This window comes from Gymnogyps californianus, chromosome 1 (genome assembly GCF_018139145.2).
Source record: "Gymnogyps californianus isolate 813 chromosome 1, ASM1813914v2, whole genome shotgun sequence".
Taxonomy (NCBI): Eukaryota; Metazoa; Chordata; class Aves; order Accipitriformes; family Cathartidae; genus Gymnogyps; species Gymnogyps californianus.
In genome coordinates this window covers 66,952,862-66,968,992 of record NC_059471.1, presented here as the reverse complement: position 1 = coordinate 66,968,992, position 16,131 = coordinate 66,952,862, and the positions used below count along the sequence as shown (strand labels likewise).

At 36.5% G+C, this 16,131-nt stretch overlaps 1 protein-coding gene across 3 annotated transcripts in view; it reads right to left on the bottom strand.

The window, feature by feature from the left end:
* Window positions 1–16,131, bottom strand: part of TMCO3 (transmembrane and coiled-coil domains 3) — a 35,576-nt gene that overhangs the window by 2,443 nt on the left and 17,002 nt on the right. Inside the window, exons 8-13 of one of the 3 annotated variants that reach the window (XM_050915351.1) lie at window positions 15,563–15,749; window positions 14,485–14,602; window positions 13,718–13,913; window positions 7,328–7,478; window positions 933–1,012; window positions 278–427 (exon numbers count right to left, since the gene is read on the bottom strand). In XM_050915351.1, coding sequence (XP_050771308.1) covers window positions 278–427; window positions 933–1,012; window positions 7,328–7,478; window positions 13,718–13,913; window positions 14,485–14,602; window positions 15,563–15,749 — 882 coding nt within the window. Of the gene's footprint in view, window positions 1–277; window positions 428–932; window positions 1,013–4,080; window positions 4,379–5,993; window positions 6,052–7,327; window positions 7,479–13,717; window positions 13,914–14,484; window positions 14,603–15,562; window positions 15,750–16,131 lie in introns of those variants that run through there. The other 2 variants (XM_050915353.1, XM_050915352.1) reach the window with 2 other exon arrangements.

The window sequence follows — 16,131 nt, the reverse complement described above, 5'->3', positions numbered from 1 at the left end:
TGAGAGCAGTAAAGGTAAAGCATTTATAACTAAGCTATTTAAAAGTAAAACCTGCTATTTAAAATACTAAAGTACAATATGAAAAAAGTGAAAAACGGAACTAAGAACCCTGTCAGGGACATGCACGTCTCCATTTGTATGGGTTGATTTTACCTGTTAACAGTTGAGAGATGCCACAAAATTGGAGTGTATTGATATTTTAAATACACTGTAATACAAAGTCCCAGTAAGTTATTCAGGTGCAAGAAACGAAGTTAATAACTGTAGAACAGCTTACCTCCCGAGATATGATCCCTGCTCTGCGTGCTCTACTTCCGAGAACAAAAGAGAATTCACTGACTTGTGCCAGTCCTGCTGAGACAATCCACTTGATATACTGGCTGGTCTTTGGAAGAATCAGAGAAAGGACAAGCACTGCCAAGACAAACTTTAAAAACGTTTTTTTTGGGTTGTTGTCAGTTTGTTTTGTTTTTAAATAAAAGAAGTGCAATAAATAAAATAGTACAATCTTTGTAAGATACATAGCATCAAATACAATAATTCTGGACATAAAATAAACCAGTGGACTTCTAAATGTGTCTTTTGTATTAATGTCAAGAGACAAATGCACATTGCACAGTAACAAGTAGTATCTTGTTTACTATAATAAAAACACATGATAACTTTGTCACAAATACCAAGCTAGATAAATAGATGTTTCTCCATGTGTAACTTACTTTTAACATTAAATACAATCCTTTTTTTAATATCCTAAGAATGTTGTATCAAACTGTATTCTAATCAGCAAGATTCCTCCAAATACAGATTTACAGTAAAGATGTAATATTCTCTGTTCTATCAGATGTTCAGTTCTTGCACAGAATTTTCATTAGCGCATGCAGCACAAAGATTATTTAGACTATTAAAATATAAAAAAGAGAAAAAGAAAATACCTTCATTATGACCACAGACAATGTAAGGAATAGTAAGACTGTGAGTTCATATATTACAAATGTGGGGAAAACATGAAGTCCTAGGAGGAAAGAAAACAATATTTCAAAGTTTAAGGCCAATATCTTACTATGATAATTTTCTGAGTTAATAATAGATTGAATTGCAAGACTCTATTCTGAAAACCAACCAAACAAAAAGCCCTAACATACCTACCAACACTACCTACTTGATCACTAAAGCACTTCCTGCATTATCCAACCATTTTCCCTTTGGAGGGGTTTAGGACAAACAATATTCCCAATTGAGTTAAATTGTATATGACTGATGCATGAGCACCTTCATTTATAAAATTTTCTCCCTCCCACACCAGTCAACAATACAGAATCTGAACTGAAACACACCTCTAATGAAAGCTATAAAAATACCGCAGGAAAACAATTCCATTGTTCTGCACAGTGATTGTAACATATACTTTGCTAGCTGTTCGACATTTTTGTATGACATGGTAATGGACCATCACTGTGGGAGGAACATGATAGTCAGTATTTGCATAGACTATAGGTACAACAGAAAATGTAACTGTTTTGATCCCATGACCCTCACCCTCACTTGCAAACACTGAAAGTCACCTGAACTGGAAAAGTCACTTGGACTGGAATCAGGTAAAGTCGTAAGCCCCTGAGCATGGTCTAACAATTAAGGAATTATATAAAACCCCATTGCTATGATATTGTGGGGGTTTTTGGGGGGGGTCATCTGTCTTTTTTTTTTTTCTTTTTTTTCTTTTTTTTGCAATTTTTTTGTCATTTTAATATGGTAATTATATGAAGCAAGATAACAAGAACTGTAAAGAGCAGAGAAATTTAAAACTAAATCCTGCTAATATTAAACATAAGAAAAAGAAGTATTTGTTGGAGGAGTCCTGGAGTCACTGAGGAAGAATCTTACTCACAGCTGACTAAGTCCATTTTTAACTCCTAGGGTATGAGGAACTCGTGCAGGCAAACATAACTGCGTATCTTTGGAAGCTCATTCCTTTTTCATAAAAGCTCTTAAAAAGAGGAACCAAAATAGCAGTGGTGTTCCTGATAAATCCATAATAGTTGGCAGTTCTCCAACCCAATTACTTCTGGTGAAGGACAAGAGTTTAGCTTTCTAAAGCATGAGGCATGTAAATCGATGCTGTAACTTCTTATTTTAATGCAAGACAAGTTTTCACTAATTTTCCCTGCCCCATAGCGCTGCGGAGCCAGAAGAACTGCAGAGAACTAAGAGTCACCTCCTCCTGAGTGTGCAAGAGAAGTTACTTAGAGTAACGTCACAACGTTTTGTCCATATGCACATTCCATTGTGGATAGAAATGTACTTCAAGTACATCAGAGATTTTTATGCAGGCACTACCCAGTCAACATGTACACACCCTGTTTTATTTCTTAATTTCCTTCCAACTTCTGAAGCACAAATGCAAAAGACTATCAGAATAAGGGGAGAGATGGCAGAATAAGAGAGACGGACACCACACCAAAAAAAGAAATCCAAATTGTGTACACACGCATGTGGAGGGGCAAGTAGCTTCTCTTTTTTTACTGTGTATCATGTGCACATTGCTCATTCACCTCTAGGCCGGTCCCAGGAACATACATCAAAAGCAACTAGAGAAATACAGCCTGTAACAATGTCATGTTTGGTAAGAGGGCCAACTCTGCCACATCTGGAATTGAAGATTTCAGAGGGAGACTATAAATATAGTGTAGCGCTCTCATCACTACTGGTGGAGCTACCTTTTCAGTTCTGGAGTGGACAGGCAGTCTGAAGTCCATTTGAAGTGCTGCCTGATGTGGAGATTATTACCATATTCCAAAGAGTTGAGGCACAAACTAGCACAGATTTCTGTACCAATCCCGTGGAGGTAAGCATCTGCAAGGTGAAGCAAGCCTAAACCTGTTACATACACTATTCTGGGCAAACAAATAAACATCTCAGCACACAGACATGTTTTGGGGGAAATAAATCCCACCATAGTGGATTTCATGGTCATTACAGACCTTTGCCCCAGCCCTAGATGAAAACTCAGGATAAGGCCAGAAGTTGTATCAGACTGCTATACAAGCACATGAAGCCTTCCTGACAACATGAATGTCATCAGAAAGATTAACTTCATAGACAGAAGGTGCACGAATATGGGCATTTATTTCAATGGTTTTCATCAGACTTTGTGACTAAGCCCAAAAGTCACTATGGATTTATTCTCTAAAATGGAAGAAACGCTTCAATCACATAATTCAAGAACTTCAGCACTGTCATCAGGTAGCATGTGGCATGTTGGCCTGTCACCAATAGCTAGGATATCACTTAGGTACATTTTCACAGAGCTGAGCATAAACCACTGGACTTCAATTCTAAGCAGTGTTCTGGAATAGCTGGAATGGAGGCCTTGGGGTGAAGGTGACCTTGCATCAATGTCAAGCCAAAAAGCACAGTTCACTCGTATAAGCGGGTGTGTGTTCTTCTGTGGATGATTACAGGCAAGATTTTGCACATTCTTTTTATAAGTACTTTTTTCTTAACAAGTAAACTCCCTCTCCCTCCTGATCAGACAGATTCCACCAATCTGCTGGATGGCTGCTAAACAGCACGTGAAGATCCAAACGTCATGACCACATCCTGGAAGATCCAGCATCAAGAAAAGGAATCTTGGAGATCCTTGACAGCAAACAAGATTACAGAAACCAGAAATCTGTTGGTCAAATTGGAGCCAGCAGAATTAGTTCTGACACATCCTCAAGACAGGACATCACTCAGAAGAATCACATTGGTGATGCATTGGGATGCTCTATCTACTGAGAGTCTTAACAAACCTAAGATCATAGTTAGCAAATGCAATAAATGCTACAGCCCTGGCTAGATCATTAAGTAGCAGAGAGAAAAACCAACATTCATCTCCATCTTTCTGCAAAGGGGAAAGTCCTCTTGATTCTAATGTCAGTTCTGAGAGCTTGAAACCTCCAAGTTTCATTGTGTTCCATGCAGGACAACAAAGCAGTAGAGCTGAATGGATAAGGAGAAGGTGATGTATGTCACCTAATGAATTCCAGTTGGGATGTTCCTTTGATTTCTCTCAAATTCAACAGAAATGTTAAGAGGCTCATCAGAGAAACATTGTGTGCATGTTTGTTCTGGACAGTAGTAGTGCTGACAGTGTCAGCATCATCCATCTTCTGAAGAAAAAGACCACACTGTTAAAGGGTTTTCAGCATCTTGCATTCAAGGTCCAACGCTGACCACAAGATTTACCCAGAAGGAAAACATGGAGCCTGGCAAATGAGTACATCTGTACAGCACACTGAGGACACACAACTTTGTCAGTCAGTGGAAGTAATCTGCCTCCTCACCAGTCGCAGATAGGGTCCTGATGCCCAATTTCAAACTCCATACACCTTGTAGACTGACAAAAAATAGGATATTGGAGCCTTTAAAAAAAAAAAAATCAAAACAGTCTATGCAAAGATGCTTTCCATTTTTCTAAAAAGCAATCAAAACAGAATCAAATGATGCAGAGGTGGAAAGGGAAGGATCTGAGTACTAGGTACCAAAACAGAAATGAGAAAGTTCTCAAAATGTGGCTCTAAGGGATTGGTCCAGGTGTTCTCTCAAAAATCTCAAAAATATTAGTGAGGACAGAGACTAACAGGAACTTTCTAACCTCAGCAGATAGCATAAAGAGAGCCAGGAACCTTGAAGAACACACACAGGCCTAAATGAATGTACAGATGGAGAGTAACTCAAAGTGCAGCCGTTAATGCCTAACAGCAAAGGTGTATTATTCCCAAAAATGCACCCATGCGCGAATTTGAAAGCAGTAGCATTACACAGGTCAAGCTAAGGGCAGGACCACTGTTACAGATATTACACAGACAAGTACTATTCAGCTCAGCTTTTAGGCACCAGAAGGATTTCTGTAGCGAGAACAGAAAAGCAGGCATTTAAGACAAGTAAAATAGGAAATAACTTTTCCAAATGACATATTTACAGTCACTTTTCAATTAAGTCAAATTTTTCTATGTATTCCTTTATTCTAAAAGGAATGGAAATTATATTACTGCAGTGGTGTACCATCCCACCTCAGGACCTCAGGAGTTTCTGCTCTCTATAATAGGGTGCTGGCTGCATAAAGCAACAAGCCTTCTCTTTAGGCAGGGGGGCAGAATCTTTCCCTGTGGCCTTTACATAATTTCACATAGTAAATCTCTATATATTTATAGATGCATACCATTTGCATGTGTACATATATAAGTAGAGAGCAAGCAAGAAGTCTTTCCTTACTAGATTTCTTTTTAAAAAGTTTAAGGAATACTTTTTATCTTACTCAGGTTTTCTTTGCGACATCACATCACATCACTCCTTTTTAAAACCTACCTCCTTGCCACCCCACGGAACTTCCTGTTAACCACAAAATTTGAAAGTAATTGAAACTAAAGGGGGAAGGAGGGGATAATGTTTATTTTGGAGGGGAGGGGTTTTTGTTTGGTTTTTTAAGGGTTTTTTGGGGGTTTTTTGTTTTGTTTTTTTACAAGCAAGCATTGTCACATTTTGTCAGAGGCCTATAACATAGCTCATTTTTCTGATTTTTACCAAACTTTCTTCTGAGGCAGGAATAACACTCATTTTCTGTAAAACCATACCAACTTGTCAGGCAATTTTCTTTTCTTTCCCTTCTTGCAATTATAATGGTAACAGCAGTTAAAAAGATTTTTTTTTTTTAAGTTCTGTAACAGAATTACCAAAATAATTTCCTTACAGTATAACGTAGGCTATATGGAGAGCTGCCAGCATGCCAACTGAGGTCTTGCTTTTTTCTTGTACTGTACCAAAGTCTTATCTCTAGTCTTAATTTATGCAGTCACAAGAGTGTAGGACAGTATTTTTGTTCAGTCCGTTGTAAAATTAACTTTGGGCTTATAATTACTTGTCATACTTTGTAACCCTGATAACACTGTCTGCTCCATCACCATCTTTACTAAACACGAACAACTTACCTGTGAGCATTTAGCAATTACTCAGGCAACCTGGTCAGTTATATGGGCCCAAGAGTTTTACCATAGCTCACCATTTTCCTCCCTTTATTAAAAAAATAAGTTATTCAAATAAACATATCTATTACTAAGCATTCTGACTGATCAGCACAAGCTACTATCATGGGCTGGGTAAAACAAAAAATCAAGACTGGCAAGCATAACTATTTCCTTTTTATTTTGACAACCACCAGAAACAGTTTCTGTTACGAAACAATTGGTATCAAACAGGTATATAAGGAAAAGCATTAAAATAACGCTGATGATGGGACTTCACTATTATCTGAATAAATAAATGGAGATAAAAAGAACAATAGAAAACTTAAAATAAAACCAGAAGAAAAATCAAGGGTGGTCTTGGAAAAAAAAAAACCCAACCAACCAAACCCTAAGAATTTCTGAGTAAGCATGGGTTGAAGGAGGTTGGATTTGTGCAACAGACCACATTCAAATCCCCTATTTTAGACCTTGCAATGCCCCCAAAATAGGACACGCATCTCCTATACAATCCACAGGGAGAGGCAAGTGCTTTCACAGGGCCTGTCTCCTCATTCATTGTACCTAAGCACTTCAGTAATGTGTTTCAGTTTCCTTTAGAGAAAACATATTGGGGACAGCTAGAGATGTAGCAGTTCAAAATGAAGCTACTGATTGACTGTAAATATTCTCAGAGTTAACTTGTTCTGGATAACAAGCAATGAGTTACTCTCCTGGTCTTAGGCATCAATGCTGCATTTCAGTTGGCATTCAGGTAGTCTCTGAGATACATCTTGTTCAATTATTTTTTCCCTGCGTTGAGAATACACAGATCACATTTTCCTAACTAAAGAAACAAGATGCTATAAAAGAAGATCTGTTTCCATTATCATATCCTGCTTCTAGAGAAAACCAAGCCACAAGAACCTGAAATCTACTCTACCAATTGACTCAAAATAGTAATACAATTTTAGTATAAAATACAAACATAGCCACTGTGAAGACAGAAGAACATGTTAAAAAAAAAAAAAACACAACACCCAAACAAAAACCTTTTTCCCTTAAAATTTTTAGTTACATGTTTTAAATACATGAATTCAGAATTAACAATGAAAAACTGACATTAAAACAAGAATTGAGTGTACAACATGGAAACTGCTTATGAAAATGAGTGTTACATTTAAAAATAGTAGCAAAGGCAAACCAATATTGTGGTCAATAAACAGTTTAGTTTTTTAACAAAATAAAATATATTTCCTCCCCCCAATTTGTAGACACTGGTTTTTTGTCCTCCCCCATGTTTGTAGGTTAACACTATTTTTTAAGTAAGTTTTCTTAGAAGTTACCTATGGATGCAAAGAAAATGATGGCAAGAAAGTCACGTATTGGTTCAATACAGGACATAATCTCCTCAGTAACCATGTGACCCTGAGAAGAGATCAGAGCTCCGGCTAAGAAGCATCCCAGCTCCATTGAAACATCCAACAGCTCTGTGATCTGTCAAGGAATAACAGAGAATCTATTGCTGTTCTCTAGCCCTGAGTGACTATATACCATTTCACAGTGAAATTATAAAACTGTACATTATACTGAATGTAGGAAATTACTATGTCTTTATGCAAGTTCAACAACAAATAGAATTCAGTGTATTTATTTCAGTGTTCTGCAGTATTGTATTTATACAAAAGACTCATAGAACCAGCTTCCCCTCCATGTTACCTCCTTCCCCACAAAAACAAAAATAAATTTCTTAATCTACATTGTAATGCTTTGTGTCACTCTTAAGGATAGCATCTGATTTCACAAAAACAAGACTGTAACAGCTTCGGTGACAGGATTACATAATACATTGAGGCTGTGAAATAAAGCAGTAAGAACAGCATATTTTCCAGCTGTCAAACAAGGGGGGGGGGAATCAAAGCTTATAATTTGGGAGAATAGTCTCAATTTAGCAGAAGTCCCAGGCATAAATTACATTTTATTATTGTAAATTGGACTTAAATCTGCCTGTGTGCTTTCCTGAATAGGGATGCATTTAAGCATGTGAAGTAAACTGCTGAAATAAAGCACGCTATCCATTTGAAAGAATTCAGACTGCTTCATTCTTTATTATTTGAATACGGTACTAGAAGGAAGAGATGAAACACATGTAAAGAGACTGAACTAAAAACAAAGCAACTGCTTAAGGCAATGCTCGGAACATTAAGAAAAGCAAGTAGCACTTTTAGGTGGTATAAAGTATGTTTTAAAATAATTACTTTAAAACCATGCTGCTGCAGACGGTCATCTTACTGAGAAAGGGCAATGATATTAATATTAATAGAACATTTAAAACTGAAGACTCATTTCCATACTAATTTAGATTAAGCAACAATACACCATAGTACATTTACGGACAACATTCATCATTATCGTGAACAGTGTTACACTGTAAGGTATGAAGCTAAAACTCAAGTGACTTGAAATTAATGGAGGAGAGCAAAAGACACAATAAACAAGTCTCCAAGCTATGCATAAAATGCCACCTAAAAATAAACCCCAGACTTTTGTGTATTGAAGTATTAATGTTTGAATGCTCATCACATAACTCCATTTGTGCTAACATTCCATAATTTATTGCAAGACATTTAAGAAAACGAATTGGTTCTGTCAACTAATGCAAATAGTTGCTGATCAAGCAAAAACAACAAAATAACATTATAACGTTACTCTCGTTTTAAAACAAAAGGAATTTCAGTGCTTTTCACCACAATTTGAAATTATAAGAGGGAAGAAGGAAATATATATAAAAGGCTTTAAAATCACCGAAAGATGAATAAGATAAAGGAAACAGTTATGAATAAGAAACATTTAAGTTGTTCTCAATCAGACATTAGTTGTTTTAAAAGTCGCAACCTCTTCAGTATGACTAAGATCCAATACAGCCTCTTCAAATAAAGCTGGAATTATTTTAGTATTCAGCTATAATCCCCCCCCACTTAAGTGTTATCAGCTCTAACAGAGCTCCTGATCAAAACTTTTATAGCTAATATTTTAAGTATTGTCACGTACATGGTTAGGTGACCGTTAAGAAGGGATTTAGCATCTCTTGTAGTGGAATTGCATGATACTGTGTTGTTATAAGAATCACTGTTCAAGCAAGGAGCAATTTAAGTGTGAAACATGCTTGTTCAGAAAGCAGACATAACTGGAGCAAACTCTATGTCCGTCTGGGTTTGTTCCCACAGCATAAAAACTGAATTCCATTCCTTCACTCTATGGCAAGCTAAGTAAGAGCTCAAGGGCCCGGTAAATAAAAAGGCAAATTTTGCTATTTCTTGTCTGCTCTAAGTACTACACAACTTTCAAGTCTACAAAATCTATAGGTCACTCTACACACTGAGAAGCGTGAAGTGGATGAGAGGGCAAGAAAAGAACCAAAAATTACATTATTTTCTTAACCCCATCCCCCCTCCTCCAGTCTGTTCTTCAGATTTATATCTAGATTTATATAGAGACTCCTTTTACTATTCCCATCCTGGTCTCTGGTTGTCCAATAATATTACCAGCAAGTGGATACATTTCCTCAACTAAATTTGATTATATATAATGTGTAGGCACACGCGCGCGCACACATGCTCTGGAGAGGGTTTGTTTTATTGGCAGGAAGGCATTCTCAGCAAAACTTATATAAGCGAAACTTGGAAAGTATTTTGCATTTAGTATTCCCACTCTGCTTGCATCATTTTTAATGTTTTGCCTTTACCAAACAGAGCTCTAACAATTACTAATCCCTGGGCTCTGCACTGTCCTTTTCTCAACTCCTACATTACAGAAAGCTTTTTCAGTCAAAATTAAATGAAAAGTTTTGTCAATTTCCACGTTCTTTCCATTACAATTTAGTTTTCAGTTGTTTTCAAAGGTCCCATTTTACTCTAATTCAGAAAGCATTGCTTTTCTTTCACTAGAATATTGGATTTTTATGTTCAAATGTTCTACCATAGCAATAAGTAAAGAAATAAACATTACTGTTGTAACATGTTCCAGTTGAATTTCAACCATTTGTTCAGTGGTTGTTTTGCCTATATTCTCTAATAATGTGTATCTTATTGCTACTTCTTAATCATCATAGAAGCTTAATGAATATGGTAAGCCAGTAAAATTAAAGAAATCCCTGATGGAAATAAATGTATTAGAATTTCAGGCTTTAATAACTTAAACCTGCCCAAGAGTAAGGAGGTGAATTCTAAGCTTGCATTTTAAGGAAGTAAAGCCTTAATGGAAATGAAAACAATTATTAGTGAGCCTTGTAAAAACTCCATCTCAACTGTATTTTATTAAGTAATTAACTAGAATATTTGAGATTACAGTTTTTCCTTAATCTTCTCTTTTTAATTGATAGAAGAGAGTTCATAAGCAGGTTATGAGCCAGGCAAACAAGGAAAGACATTCCTAATACACTACAGGAAAAAGTATGTACATTTTCTTATATAAAAGTACTGCAATAACATAGCTATATTCACTTTTCATCTTTTTGGTATATAAAGCAAGCTGGCAATTTCCCTCCTGTTTGCTGCCATCATCCCAGGTCAACCATAAGGCAGTCAAACTGGAAGCAACTAATTGTTTTCCCCTCTATGTGTCTGCACCGTCCTATAAACATGTAAATGTAACTGCTATCCTTCTTGTCAGGTTGGGTTTTATTTTTTTTTCCAATTCCTTAATAACATTCAGCAACTTAGTTTTAAAACATAACAAAACTGACCACTGTTGTCCTGCAGATATCTAATACAGCAATTCATTATCAGGATAGTGTTTAAAACAATTTTCCGTGTAATGTTTCTGTACATACAGAACATGAAGAAGCAACACTACACCAGTGACACTCCGGCTGACTTATAACATGTTCTTCAGCTCATTGTGGTATATCTCTCGACCTAAAAGTACCAGTTTGGCCATTAATCCTAAATGGTCATATTTAAAACCATAAACTAGATTTGCTTTTTATGTTGCAATTCAGGAGAACAGTTCCCCAATTTAAAAAAAAGCAGTATCTGCATAACTCAATGCTTGAAAAAGACTCGCTGAAAGTGTAATAATGATCTACTGAACCTTTGGTACCGATGTCAAGGCACATGACTGAAAGATGCACAACTGTGTCTCGAAGTCAGCTAGACTTTTATAGGATTGGCGCTTGACACAATCCCCCTGCCCGATCTGCCTAACTAGTTGAGGGACAAAAGGGAGGGGAATTTCAGTTACTTCTGAGAATATCTGGGAACAGAAAGAGGTATCTTAAGCTCCAAATCTTGGTAAAATATCTCGTATTAGAGTAAAAGAAATGCAACAAATCTCAAAGTTAGTTTATCAAGAAGAAATGTATTTAAGATCCTGTTTCAGATTTAATGAGTTGCAATGTTATCCAAGCAAGCCAAGCAGCTCAGAAATGCTCAAAAGTCACTTCCATACAGGAGGTTCCTCAACTGACAGGATAATCCTTACATTAAAATTGCTTACTCATGCTGCAGTATAGGAACCTCTCCTGTCCTATCCTCCCTCTTGTTTTCCCATATAGAATTTGCCCTATTGGCAGAGAAATGACAGTTCTTGTTTAATTAGTCATCTGAGATTTTCAAACACAGGAAACAAGTAAAATAAATTAAGTTTATATATAACGTGCATTATATGTGCTAGTGTTACAGATGAACCCCAATACAGGATAAACTTAGGTGGACCCCAGAAATCCAGTCAACGCTGAAGCATGTAACAAGTAACTCAATGAATGTAACTGCACGAAGCAGGAATACCGTATCATTCCTACCTCCTTTGTCATGGAAAGGATGTGGCCTGCAGAATAACTCACATGCTAGATAGAGAGTTAAAATATTTTCTTTAAAAACGTCTCTCAGGTTTTCTAAATGGAGCCGCAGAGTCATCTTTGGTTAAGGCCACTAAAATATGCACTATCTTGTTCCTCCCTCCACAAATTCAAAAGCTTTTTTAGAATTACACCAGTATGGAAAATTCTGTGTTTGCAGATAATTATAGAAACTCCGTCAATATTTAGGCTTGGTTTTCCAAGGAGAAAAGAATCTTTGCAGGAACCATGACAGTTTAATTGGTTTCCTACCTGGCACCCAAAAACCTTAATTTATCCTTTCCAAATACATCCAACATTTTTTCAAATTCGATTGCCATCCCCCATCCTATGTTTTTATTCCTGACACAGTAGGGCATCTACACCAATTAAGATTTGTTTTCCAGAAGATTTGTTTGTTGAGCTGTTCAACCCAATACTTTTTTGGGTTTTTTTCTCTCTTTTTTTTTTTTTTTTAAAGTCTTTGTGCTCAAACCACAACTTGTAGCATTACTATAATGAATGTATCAGTGTCAGTGAATATCAAGCATCTCAACTGGTTTACTGAGGTTACATGGAGTATCCTTTGTACTGCTCCCTTTGATACACTATTTATCAACTTTAAAAGGAAAACTGTTTTCACTTGAAGTACACAAAATATTTGCTCCTTCACAAATGCTTCCCATGCTGAAGAAGCATTCTGTTTTGCAGTATGAATCCAACACACTCAAACATATTCTCCCTCAGGTTTGTATACACACATGTATTACATAAAGTCATGTAGACAAACTCCTTGTACATTTGATACGTGATTTGGGCACAATACGCCCAATTCAACCAGATCAGTCTATGCAGGCCATATTTTTAATGAAAGTAAGACTGCTTCCAGATACCGTAGTATTTTATGCAACTTTTGTGGTTTGGTTGCTGTTTTTTATTGAAGTTGTTCTACAAATGTTATGTCTGCTTGTTAGAAAGTAAAAAGGAAAAACTAGTTTTGTTCCTTCTCTTATTAGATGACACGTTTGGAATATGAATAGCTGTTTAGAGGGATGGCATTTTTAACCTATACAATAGAAATCAACAAATTGTAAAGCTATGCTCTCACTAACTTCTTTCTTGACCTTCTTCCTGAAGGAGGTCAGCTTTCTCTGCTGGACCTGCAATAATTAAGCAAATACCCCTAGAAAAAAAGGCACATGCACAGGAACTTTTTGGGATAATTTTTCTCAGAAATTCTCAGAGGACATAACAATCTGCACATTCAGGATAATGGAGTTTCAAACCCACAATATTATCAGCGACTGTCACATTTTGTTCTCCAGCAGAATAGTTTTTCAGAGGGCTGAGACATGAGATAGAAACAAATAGAAGGAAGATTCAGAGGAAAATGACCCAAACCCAAAAGGACTATCAAAATCTATGAACCTTAAGGCATTTCTCTACTTTCTCCTTCATCCCAAACTGTTTATCTCCCACAGAAAAAGAAAATGATTTTATAATAAAAACCATGTAGAGAATTTGCTATTGAAAAGAAACTTGGGGGCAAATGTCACAGTCAGCCATTATCAGTATCTCAAAACCCATGCTAAATTATTCTCAAATGCATAAAGTAGCCCAAAATTAAAACTGGAATCATGATTCTTTAACTGGCTGTATTAAAAGTTACCAGCAGAAGTTCAGCTGATTGACGTTCAAATTTTATCTCTTCTTACTCATCTATGCTGTAATGCATGAATCATGTGTGCATTTGGGGTTTGTTTTAAAACATTTTGAAACCAAATAGTTAACTACAGAGGTACATGGATATGGAATAACAGTAAGTGCAATGGCTTTTGTGATACTGATGCAGTAAATTGTATCACATGTATCAAAATGTTTTATTAATTTAAAAGATTACCGTTAACATAAGGAAGATGAATGCAGTTATTCCTAGAATGAGGATTTCTTTATTCCCTTTGCTTTCTGCATGCAACTTGCGATAATACGGTCCTATGAGATAAGTCTTTATAACAAGACATATAAGAAAAACAGCAGCCAGAGAAAAGAGAATTTGGCCAATCAGTATCAGTATTCTCAGTATTTCCTTGAAAATGCTGGAAGAGAAGAACAAACAAAACATTTCTTTCAAGTGCTCTCATGCCTCCCAACCAGTTCCCCTTAAGTGAAGAGATCTAATTCCACAGATGTTCAAAACTGAGTAGCTACAGTAAGATATTTAGATACATTAGTAAACAACATGAATACTAAATCTGCTGAGTGCCCAGCAATCTCTTTTACAGCCTAGAATTTACTTCCATGTTGATTCAAAAAGATTTTTGTTGATTGATCTTCAAGGTAAGCCATCAGGCTCAATAATACTATCACATAGTCTTTGACAAAAATATGTCTTGAGGGAATAAAGTAACTGAAGAAATTGACTTATTTTTTTACAATAACAAACTTTTCACTACAAATTTTAAGTACTGGATAGGACTAAGGCAACTAGAGCAGAAAGAATATCCTCATACAACATGACAAGTACAAGTAGTAAAGGGAACTCACAGAACAGAGTGCATATTTTTCATGGAACTCACATTAACTGTAGCATGCTCATATTCATATTGGCGATCTACATATTAATTGGAAGGGGGTGGGGGGAAGATATATATAATAATTTTTTTTTACCTGGAATGTGTGCTCACTCCTGCTTGAATAAGTGTAGGCATGACAGCTATAAATAAACCAAGCTGCACATCCTGCATCACCAACATGCCAAGTAGTACGCTGCTGTAGTCAATATCCCCTGTACACCAGCAAAGCAGTCATGGAAACATTCATCAGAATCTATGAATGCTTGCAGTGCTCAGAAATCTAGAACTGTCTTAATCAAATGAAAGCTAAGTATAGTTCTCAATGGGGTGAGGTCATTCAAAGCATTCTGGTTTCCCCCCCCCCCCCCCACTAATAAGTAAATTAAAATATATATAAAGACATATTAAAAATACAAATAAAATATTCATATGAAGCTTCTGTTACACAATAAAAATATAGACTTTGCTTAGGAGTCAAGCACTAGTTATGCATTTACTGGAACTCCTTTACTGAAAACATACAGTCTTCAGAATAACAGACACATCTAAGAGCCAGCATGTTAAAATACACGCTTTGAATTTAGGTATTAGAATATGCATATTCTAGGGGGTGGGGAGAACTTTAATGCAGTATGTATGAGGGAGGTTTAAGTGGAAGAAAGCAGGATGGCAAAACTTTTGAAAGGAAACATTCAGAAGTCTTTGAGAAGCTAGCAATACGGCACTTGAAGGTACTTAGTTGAAGAGCTGTTAGCTATGGAAGACTACCTGAGCTGGTCTTAGTTTGCTGAAGAAGGATGTGAATTATTTAAGTTAGCCTTTCTGCCCTGATGAAAGACTGGTAGTAATGGTCTAACCTGGTAACCTCTTAAAAAGCACAAGGATTGCAGACCCTCAGTGAAGTCAATTCTTAACATGGTGAGTACTGATTGGGCTACACTGTCTTTCTCCAAAGAGGACTGGCTATGTAAATAGCAGGTACACCTCATAACGAGAATATACACAACACTGGCCAGTGTTAAACGACGATGATTGCTTGTAAACCAGACTTAATGATTTTTGTTTTGTTTTGTTTCATTTTTTAACTAGTTTCTCTAGTAATATTACAAGGTCAACTTCTTTCAGATTTTATTGTGGATACTACAGGAGTCCATATTTAAAATCATACTTACCTTCTTTATCGCCTCTAACACTACCTGCAAGAAATCTTGACACCAATGGTGTGCTTGATAAAGATAAACAAGTGGAAATGAAGACACTTTGTGTTGGTCTAATTTGCAGCAAGTGTCCCCATAGTAAACCAAAGGCAATCATCAGAACTGTCATGTAGCAGGGTCCTTGCAAAGATATTTTCCATACCTTGGGAAGAAAACAAATTCTTATGATAAAGTCTGATGACACTTTTCTCACTGATAAGTTACAATGATTTTCAGCGCAAATAAGCAGTTAAAGATGCATGATTTGGGGCTGCAGTGCTGGGCCACAGAAGTAACAGGCTGTCATCCTATACATCCTAAGACTCTGAAGTTATTACGCCTAGTAGCTATTCTATGTCAGAAGGCTCATTACCAGAAATAAGGTAAATTTCCCAGAGCTCACAGACAAATTGAGGACCAAAGGTCCAGTAAGAGTTGAAATATATTAAAATCATCAAATGGAAGACCAGTTATTTGATGTGATTCCAGGGCGGGGAAAAAATGGGAGTGGCAAAGACCATCATCAATACCAGCAGCCTGCTCCA